Source organism: Caenorhabditis remanei, chromosome IV (genome assembly GCF_010183535.1).
Source record: "Caenorhabditis remanei strain PX506 chromosome IV, whole genome shotgun sequence".
Taxonomy (NCBI): Eukaryota; Metazoa; Nematoda; class Chromadorea; order Rhabditida; family Rhabditidae; genus Caenorhabditis; species Caenorhabditis remanei.
Genome location: NC_071331.1, coordinates 1679457 through 1690425, shown reverse-complemented (window position 1 = coordinate 1690425; position 10969 = coordinate 1679457). Strand labels below are relative to the sequence as shown.

Below are 10969 nucleotides of genomic sequence, written 5' to 3'. Positions count from 1 at the left end.
GAGATCGGAGCCCCATATGGGCCTACTCCCCTCGGATACATGCAATTTGAAATTCAGCCGACTCCGTACACATCGATTCGAAAACTGACCTAACTGCCAGAAGACTTAGTTGGAGAGTTATATGCTCTTCGGCGACCGACATATTCAGTAGCGTGTTAACGTGAACTGAAACAGTCAACCCGGTTATTCTGGCTTGTTGGCCCGCTCCCCCTCGTAACCGGCCGCAAGGTTGGTTATTCGGTGATCGTCCCCAATGAGCTATAGGATAGTCGGCCGTGTTAGTGCGAGAGAGCGTCTTTTGTATGCTCTTCCGGTTACAGGATTTGAGGAGGACACTCCCTATGGAGCATCCTCTGGCCCCCCGGAGCGTGGTTTACGCTCTGGGGAGAGTTTCTAGTACTGGATCACGTTCAGAGATGATCGTAGTCAGCGATTCGGTGTAGCCTTCGCCGAAGCATATCCCTCGATTTCGAGTGAGACCCTTCAGAGCGGAGATATACTCGAATCCTCTGGCCCCCCGGAGCATGGGTTCTAGGACCCACTGCTCCAGGGCGCCATTGACTATGAGATCCTCGGGACCAGATTTGGTGCTATCAGATCCGCCTATTGGAAGATGTGTACGAAGTACGGAATCAGAGTTTCGATTCTGAATCCTAGATATTCGATCATACATAACACGGAACTCTGAGTATCTCCTGAAAGATGTTCATTATCGAGAGGAGTTCGACCGAAATAGACTTACATTCTCCCCCAGTGGGCGAGTGTGGGCACGTTTCCCTCGAACTGCAAAGGAATTCTTGTAGCACAGGTTCTTTTTTAGAATCTCGCTGTCCCGCATGGGATTTGGTGTATTTTAGACCGGATTTTCGGCAGTTTTACGTCAGGTCGCGTGGCTTTTGTACTTTTTTGTACATTACTGACTGTGAATACTCCCTCGAAATCTGAAGGTTGTTTAACAACCGTTGTCGACAGTATTACCAATCTGGAAATCCACTCGATAACCACATCTGAATGAGAGAAAGAGCATAAACTAGTGGTGCTTTAGTCTTCGGTGTAGGCAGATAAAAGCGATAATCCGCAGTTCTATAACTCCGGCTTCTCCCTCGAATCTCTCAGTAGCTGTGAGCAGTCGTTTATGATTGCGGACCCTTTCTGTCATTTGATAGAAAGCCCGAAATTTAGCTTACGATTACACTAGACCCTCAGATTAAGCGCATCACGGAATCCGTTATGATTCCGAAGCCTCTTGTCAGATATCTTTTGGTATTCTGAGTCCTTTTGTGGCATCACATTTGTGATGTTTCTCCCGTTGAAACGGGATGAATCTTTCCGATGAAATCGAGCATTTCGGATGAATTCTGGTGTTGAATCATACTTTATGAGATCAAAGTGAAGCGGGCTCGATACAATTGCTGACCTCGAAAGAGATAGATTGTACTGCTTCCTCGTATACTGTCGTATACGATTATGATTCATGCCACGTCTCTAGTACATTCTGAGTAACGACTTCGATTTCGTTGCAAAAGAGTGTTTGTATTGCTGAAAAGGGCGATTTCTTGTGTTGAAGAGATCGTCTGGTTGAGGCGAATGACTTGCCAGCTGTGACCGATAAATGGGTGAGTCGACGCTCGAGGGATCCTGTTTCCGCGTATTTTGAATACATCAGTGAAACCCCGTTGCGTCGATCGGAGAACCCGTAGAACAGTCAGCAGTCTCTTCCGGCGAAAAATAAAGTAACCGGAACCAGCATAATACTACTGGTGTAGACTGTTAAACGAGTGAGTCCGTGCTTGAGAATCCCTGTCTTGACGTATTTTTTAATACATCAGGTGATCTCATTTGCATTTGATTGAAAAACTCGTAAAACTTCACGTCAGTAGATTCCTGGTAAAGGAGATGGTAATTATCATTCGAAGCCTGTTGCGCCCTCGATCGATTATGAGCATTAGTGAGCGCGATCCTCAATGATCGTGTAGTGTTCATAGTCCATTCAAGTGACAGTACCCGACCGGTGGGTGCTGGAAATTCCGATGAACAGACAATCAGCATGTCTGAAGGAAAAGTACAGTATTCCGTAGCGCTCTACTCCCACGAGCCCAAATGGTAGCCAATCCAACGGGTATTCGTTGAGTGCGAACTCTTGTTATACAACTTTCTGAGAAAAGTCGGAGCCAAATGGTAACCAATCCAACGGTCACCGTGGAAGTTGGGGTTTAGTGAAGTTGCATGGTCTCGGATAACCGTATCGCGGGGTTTTCCGTAGATTGCATGTAGTGGACTTAAAGTCAATAATGAGAAAAAACCCTCGGGATTTTCGGTTGGTAGCTGAAAGTTTCGAAAACAATTCGGTACTCACAACTGAATTGCGCAGAGTTGCGAGGCTCTGGTGTCCGATATTTCGGAGAATTAGGACATTTTCAGACAATTTCTGGTTCGTTATCCCTCGTCTCGACTCCCACCGATTCTCTGATCAAGAATCGAGAAGGAAGTGTTTGGTACTTCGTGTAAGGATTTCGGAAGCGTTTTCTCGATAAACAATGCCGACATCGGAGCTGGAGCGATCATTCCGTTGAGAAGCAGAGGAATCAAGATCAATCAGTCATTGCGCTTGCATTTGGCCCTCGATTGTGCACAAATCGTGGAATGGATTCAAGACAAAACTCGTTCCGGGAGAAGTTTTCAGTTTCAAAGAGCTTCGGCTTAAACCTCATAGCTTCGCTTAAATTTCCCCGGGTCACCAGGCTAAGTTCGCCATAAAAAAGACATTTTTTCAGATCTCGATCTTGCGCTCATGTCTACCGGTATCAATCGATCCCGGAACTCGTCGGTTTCCACGGAGTTGAGCTTCCGTGGGAATAAGAAGTCATCACCTCGCCTCCCGTCGATCAATTTTAAGTCGACTAAGGATGCTCTTCGTGGTGCAATTGCTCAATCCCTCGATGCTGCCTCGAAGGCTCTGGTGGAGTTGCGGAATCTTCGTGACGATCATCAAGCTGGTGAAGTGGATTGCTCCCTCGTTGATTATCTTCGAAAGAAGATGTTAGCCCTTCTGATGATGTTGGACGGCGATGAATATTTCCTCGGTCTCTTGGATAATGTTCAGCTGCTGCTATCCGAGAAGGAACGGTCTGCTCTTCGCAAAGGAGTGCTTGATTTATCATCTCGCTGTCCTCGTGAAGATATGGTGTCCGGTCTGAGACTCGGCGTCACGGAATTGGAGACTATGTTGACTACTCGTAGCTTTCCGTATTCGGCTGAGGTTCCAGTCATTCATTTGGCTGATATATGCAAGAATATATCTACGTCACCTCGTGAAAATGGCGAGCATGCAGACGACTATAAGTCCGAGCACCTCCCCATTTTCTTGTCAAGCTCTGAGTCTTCGGATTCAGATCATGATATAGCCGATGCGTCGAAAGAAACGGTGGAAGACACTGTCACTAAACAGGTTGGCATCAAAGCGGTTCCGTCCGCTTTAGGTGAAGAGAGTCGTTCGGCCCTTGGTCCGATTCAACCCTCGATCCCTCAAACAAACGGAAACAAACGTGGATGTGCCTTGTCTTTCCCACAAGAATTCGATTCTACTGGATTCAGCAGATCGGTCGTTCCCCGCGGAGCACGCCCCGGCCTCAGTTCATTTCTGAAACCGGAGATTACGGTTTGCCCGGTATGCTCCAACGGGCATGACATCCTCGACTGCAACAGTCCAAAACGTTCGTTGTATTGTGCGAAGTACGACCTGTGCATTATTTGCACGTCTGATTCCCATAATACATTCGGATGTCCATTGCGAATTCCGGAGATATCAGAGATTGCAGCGAATGTCTCTCAGCAGGCAGGAGCTGACGTCAATGACCGTTTTGAATCTCCAAAAACTCGAATTAGTGGTATCACTCATAATCATCATGATCCTCCTCGGAAAGAAAGCATACACTCCGTATTTGAGAATCGTGTAGAAGTCCCTCGCTTTCATCATAGTAATCTCAATGGTTACGACGACGAAGGCGGGCGACCCTACGATCCTCGTGACGACCGCATTGGAAAGGGCGATCATCGCCGTCACCTGTCGTTTTACGATTTGGAGACCGTGCTCCCCCAATTCAACGCAGATCCGATCAAGTACAGCAGGTTTGCGTATTCTTTCCACAAGATGGTCTTGATGAATCCCTCGCTTGACGACACTTTGAAGTTTACACTCCTGGAGAAAAAGCTCGTAGGAAAAGCAAAGCGCTTTCTGATCGATCTGAATGACCCTCGTGCCGCCTTAGAAGCTACCTTGGTAGCTCTCTCAGCCCAGTTCGAGAATAATTATTCAGCGATTAACGCAGCCCTTTCGCAGTTCCGCCAGCTAACTTTCCACGAGTCGGACTTTCAACGCGCCTCTCTTGAGCTTCATGATTGCAAAGCGCTAATTATGAAGCTTCGAGAACAAGGCGAAGATGTTTCTTCACAAGCGTTCGTCCGACAACTTGTCGAAAAGCTACCGGGAAAAGTGATTAGACGTTTGAAACCGCTATATTCAAACAATCATACATTGACGGTCGAACAGGTCTTCGAGACTTACTCTGAATATCTCAGAGTCAAGAGTTTCGCGGATCGCTTCCGCCCGTCAGTGAGTAGGAATAGCTCGGAGTACCCTGACGAATCAGTAATGATTATGATGGAAGTTCCGCCTAATCCTCCACCTCGTAAATCTGGTAAAAAGAACCAGAAGCCTCTAGTTTCTTCGGTTGTTGGACCGGCATCAGCTCGCCCGGAAATTTCAAATGATGGCCGAGCTATCGCCGCACCGACTATTCCGTCGAAAGGATTGGGTCGTCGACCAGCTCATCATCGCTCGAAGGCATCGATGAAAAAGTCTGGCGTAAATCCTAATCCAGCCACGTTTTTTCGTGGCCCCCTCGGGGGCTCGCAATAAACTTGGAAACATTGGTCCCTCGGGACCGCACAAGGTGTTGGATAGCCTCCCGTCGCTCGGTATATCGTTGTACCCTGTCCCCCACACTCTTGTCGATAAGAGCTCGGGCGATATCTCTTCCTTGCCGTTTTTTGTCCTTCGTACTTCGGAGGGGAAATTCGTTCTTGCCCTAGCGGACACCGGCGCTTCAATCTCAGTTTTATCTCAAAATTGTGCGAAACGTCTAGGTCTCTCCTCTACGGCATACAGAACAACGGCAATCAAGGGTGTAGGGAAGACGATCACCGAAAGACTGAGCATCTATCAAATATCTTTTGCAACAACTGGTATACCTGTTGAAGTTTCCGTGTCTGGAATCTCTCGTTTTCCCGAGTTTAAGTTCTTCTGTCCTCGACTTGGAGCGATAGATAATAACTTTCTTCGTGATCTGCAAATCGACCCCCGAACCATGTTGAGAGACCGGTCTTTCAATGGCCGTCCCCTCGATATGATCGTCGGGAACGATATGCTAGCCCACGTTTTGGGAAATTCGAATAGAGTCCTCCTTCCTTCGGGAAGGTACGTGGAAATTTCTCCATTTGGTCCGATTATTTTTCCAGCTCCTCGAGTGCTCCAGTTCCCATCTCGGATTGTTACCCAAGCAAGCTCTCCCCATCTCACCGCGGACAATCTCACTCGTATTGCCCCCTCGAAAGTTCCAACCGATATCTTCACCACCGACCTCGCACAATCTCGTCTCAATGTGAAACCCGGCCCCCTTCATGTCGTCTCAAGTAATCTCAATGATGTCCGAAGCTCACTTCAAGTCGCCTTCAACTCATGGATTCACCCTCATCTTGGCCCGGATATGAATCTTCAACTCGGAATTAGTGGCAGGAATTCCGCTCATGTCGTCAATCCACAAGGAACGTGCAACCTCGTGCAAAATGGTCTAGGAATCTCTCATCGCGGAACATCGGATGGACAGTATGGTAGAGAAACTCCCCGGTTTCTGACGGAGGCTTGCGAAGGTACCTCAATCCCCCGACTGGAACCTCGGAAAACTCAGGATAATGGTAAGCTGATGGTCCCTCGATGCCTCGGAATTCATTGTTTCAATGATACCGAGCTCATCCCGGAGCCAAAAGGACGGATGGTGAAATCTTCTCACGTCTCTACGGCCCTTCAATGGGTTAACCATTCGTTGAAGAACGGCGATGAAGGAAAGAGATTAGCGAAAGTCAAAGTACAGGGTCTTAGCGAAATGTTGAATAAAGCAGATTCGAACTTTCCGGACTTGGATGTTGGTCGTTCTGGCACATCCAAAGGAGGGATGAAGATTCCGTCCGCCCCGGATTCAGATGCTTGTCGTTCAGGCACATCTGGAGATGGCGCTAAGCGGGAAGTCCCAACTTTGGACGCTAGTCGATCAGGCGCATCCAATATAAGGATTGGACTAAAGTCATCTGGTCCCGGGATAATCTCCGATAGTGGTTCCCCTCGAAATGCTAATTCTTTGGCCTTCGACGGTACACCTCGCCCGGATACCCCTCGGCCAGTCGAATCAGCTACGGACTTGGATGTTGGTCGTTCTGGCACACCCAAAGAAGGGATGAAAATTCCGTCCGCCCCGGATTCAGATGCTTGTCGTTCAGGCACATCTGAAGATGGCGCAGATCGGAAAGTCCCGACTTTGGACGCTGGTCGATCAGGCGCATCCAATATAATGGATGACTTAACGAAGCCATCAGGTCCCGCGATCTCTCATGGTGATGATGGACCCCCAGACACTGTTAATCAGAGTCCAGGTGTCAGTTATCCAATGGTGTCTGCTCGTCCTGACGGCGTTGATCTTGCAAAAGCTCGATTATCCAGTCACCGTGTCCGGCCTTCCAACCCTCGCATACCGAAAGCCAAGCTTGCATGTTATGCCTGCATAACGCAAACAGCCGGGCCTCAGACCCCCCGGAGTGTTGACAGTCTCCTGGTCCCCGAATCAGGTTCCTGTCCCACTCCAAACTAAAAAGTAATTTGTATTACTAAATTATTCTAATTTAGTTTATACTTATTACGTATTTTACTTTCTGTTAATTAACTCCCTTCTTCCCTGTCCCTTTAACCCCATTTCAGGCGGAAGTAATATTCCACAATTCAAGTTGCCGCCATTTAGTCGTGTCTGCGTCTCTCCAGTCAAAGGCGCACGCTGTTTCCGACGTCCGCTGGTCTCGCCACGCGCACACCTGCTAAACGACTGTGACCGTACTCGACCGACTCCCCTCGCTTGGCCTAAAGCCATTAATAATTCAGTGTTGTTTCTTCTCTCTTTAAGAGTTGTTGTTATTGTTGTGTTTTGTAAGAGAAGTAGTTTGTGAGCGTTCTGTAGTCCCTCGAGAGCCCCCGATACGTGTATCGGGCGCTTGCAGAGTCACTACTATGTTCCCTCGATAACTCTTTTCCCCTTATTCTATATTGTATTGTAAAAGGCAGAACCGAATAGGTTTTTAATGCAGTTCCTCGCGGGACATGCTTTTTCCCTATAATAAATGGTTCTTGTAAATACTTGAGTTGTCAGCACATCGGGCGCTTCCTTAAAACCACTGAACCACCCTATTGGAAGTATAAATTGGGCTCATGTTCCCACCCTACTCGGCACATTACCGGCGGCCTTCTGGAGACAGAAGGGGTGGCCACAGGTTACCGTAAAACGCATTTTTAACATCCCTAATTATCCGACAAAAACTGACAGTTTTCCAAAATTCCCGGAAAAAAGTGGGACGCCCCGTTTCGAGCGCTATGTGAAACCAAAACAATTTTAAAAACTCCACTGTTCGATCATTGGTGGTCATAAATTCTTACTAGTTTGAAACGTGTTCTAGAACCTGAACATTTTCTGTTTCATATTTTGATTTTCCAGAATCAACAACTAATTTTCCGATAAACAGCTTCGACAAGGTTGTGTGCATAAGGACATGATTTTAAGTCAGGAGCAATGTTGTAATCTTGCTCAATTTCCTTATCGAATCACCATGAGCATATAAAATTACAGCACGAAGGTCGTGCATTCGGCATCTGGAAAATGTAATAACGTTTAAAAAGAGTACATAGTGAAACCTCTACTAGTTTGTAAGTTGGATATAGATATGTTATGTTTTCAATGAAACATTAAAAATTAAAACATTTATGTTTCGGTTTTTTTTTAAAGTTTTTCAAAACATCTTGGAAAAATGAATGATTTTGAAGGAACACCTATCAAGATTTTTATCAACAGAATCAACATTTTGAAAAAAAAGTATCCAACATATTCAAACTATAAAACGGTAGTTTTTACCATTTTGTTCGAAACTTCATGCAGCACATTATTATTCCAATTGATGCTGTTTCCCATTTATCACTTAGGTAATTGATTATTGATAATAGCGTTATTAGTAACGCCTCAAAGTTTTAAAAAATCTGAAAATTAAAGATTCCTCAAAACGCATTTTAGTTTAAAATTTTTTTTACAATTCAAAGACCACTAGATTTAATACTAATAACTGTCTTTCAGGTAATCAGAAAGCATTAAATTGCCAGAGGAGTTATGGTATCGGAGAAGTTATGAAATCGTTTGTTGAAAATTATTGTTTGAAACAGCCTAAATATTTTTCTCAATAGCCAAATAATCTCTGTTTCATATTCTGATTTTCCAAAATTGGAATCAGACTTAATCTAATATGTCGTATGAGAATAAAGTGTTCGGTCTGAAAATTTGCATTTGCATGTTCAGCAATGTAAGTTAGACGGAGACGAAAGATGTTTTCAATGAAACTGTAAAAGTTGGATTAAAAACGATATGAAAAAGAGAGGGTGCTGGATTCCAATACTGCAAAACGCGAAATTTGTGTATATGTTAATAAATAAACTATGGGACTATGGAGTTCTATAGATTTGGATTTTATAGTTTACTTCCGTGAGCTGTTTAAGTTTTTTAAGACCTTCTTAAACGATTTTACGAAACAAACAATCTTTATCAGGAAAATCTGTTTCATCATGGTGTCTTACCTCAGAATTTCTGCAGTTCTGGAATAGTTATTCAATATTCTCCTAATCTTGTTTTAATGGTGAGATTTTCAAGATCAACAACTTGTTGTTGAACGAGAAAACTAGCTTTCCCTAGTTTGAACTTTCACATCATCTTGAGTAGTTTTTGAGATATATTACAAGAATTACCGAATTCGTTTATTTACTCTCTTTAAGAAACTGCTAATATATGTTCGCTAGTTGCTGACAGCTTGCTCAAAATTCAGCCCTGGGAAGTCCATAATGATTGATTGAGACGCTAAACAAACACAAAACTGAAAAAGGTGTGAGCCTCGTTACGGGATTTCAATTTACGCCGGCTCTCAACCGTACTTTTAAAATTATTGGGTAAAAGTACGGTAGAGAGCAGAGTTGTACGGAATGCGATTTTTCATTTTACGAAATCCGGGACCGGAACCGGAATGTCAAAAAAAACCCGGAATTCCGGAATCCGGAATTTCCGGAATCCGGATTCCGGATAATTATGGTAGAGAGCCGACGTAAATCGAAATTCCGCAACGAAGCCCACACATCGCCCCAGGACCGAAATTTGAGCTAGCGGGCAGCCATTGACGAAAGGGTAATAACTTTTCCTTATTTACACATCTCACTAGGGAAGGCTCCGGGGTGACCGTGGAGATATGGGTCGTGACCTATATCATTGGAAAGCTGAGAAATGCTGATTTCGAATATTTACTCAGTTTTTGCCCTCGAGGTCTGGTATTCGAGAAACACAAGTTCAAAGTTCGGAAAAATGACAAATTATTGCCTTTCTGACACGCAAAAATTGCAAAAAATTTCAAAAATTTTTTCGCGTGTTAGAAAGGCAATAATTAGTCATTTTTCCTTAGTTTGACCCTGTAATTTCTTGAACACTAGGTCTCGAGGGCAAAAACTGAATATATATTTGGAATCCGCGTTTTCTCAGCTTTCCAACGATATAGCTCACGTCCCATAACTCCACGGTCACCCCGAGGCCTTCCCTAGTCAGCTAAGACAGTTAACCAAGGAATGGAAACAAAATTATAAAATTTCAATTTTTATCTGTTGTATCTGTAACACAAATATTCCTTGTTTAAGGAAATCGTCGGTAGATGGAAGATTTACTTTTATTCAGTTCTTGTTTTGAATTAAAAAAGGTAGTACAAATAAGATTGAATCCAGTTTACGGCCGGGCGCATTGGCTTTGTTATTTTTAGTATATTTCTCATTTTTTGCTACAAAGAATAACTTTCATAACCTGAGCACATATCTTCGAAAATTCTTTTTGGTTACATCGACACTTTAAATTTTAGAAAAAACATAACAAGTCTATTGAATAAATCAATAAATACGTGCTCTAAGATTCACTCAAAAGCCGGGTCGGAAAAGAAGTTTATCTTCAACCATCCAATTATAATTGTTAGTACTGCTCTTTTATGTACTTGTTCGTACTTTGAAACTGCGAAAGTGTTGAAAAATTGGCCACGAGGCAGTAAAGATGCATAAATTTAATTGACCTTGTAACTTTTGTGTATTTTTTCTTCAGGCAGGCATGATTAGCTGGTGGCAGTCGTTCGGTGAAAATTATTGTTTTGAAACAGCCTGAATATTTTTCTCAACAACTAAATGATCTCTGTTTCATTTTCTGATTTTCCAGAATTGATATCTCAATCCTATTTAATCCGTTTCTTTCTTGACGTGTACAATAATATAAGACGATCGAAATTTCAAAATTTCTTGCCCAATTTATTTTCTTAAAAATTGAGAAATTTTGTACTAGTACATATTTATTTTTTAGTTTTAGAATTCGTTCAAAAATGTGTGAAATATCATGATGTAGAATAAATTTGCTTCACTTCGATCTGTAAAAACGCCGCATTTATATGTGTGTAAAAAATATGAAATAATGGAGTTCAATAGATTTTGATTTTATAGCTAACCATTTATTGTTGAAATAAATAAGTTCCGACATTTTTCCTCACGTCAGAATGCAGACTCAGTAGTAATTTTGCACTGAGTCTGCATTTTGTCGTG

At 43.6% G+C, this 10969-nt stretch overlaps 1 protein-coding gene across 1 annotated transcript; it reads right to left on the bottom strand.

The window, feature by feature from the left end:
• Positions 1–6082: 6082 nt before the first annotated feature.
• GCK72_012228 (uncharacterized protein) lies at positions 6083–6822 on the bottom strand (the record flags this gene model as incomplete). Its single annotated transcript, XM_053728940.1, has 2 exons — positions 6083–6558; positions 6741–6822. 2 exons carry the CDS (start codon positions 6820–6822, stop codon positions 6083–6085), a joined length of 558 nt encoding a protein of 185 aa, XP_053583712.1.
• Positions 6823–10969: the final 4147 nt, after the last annotated feature.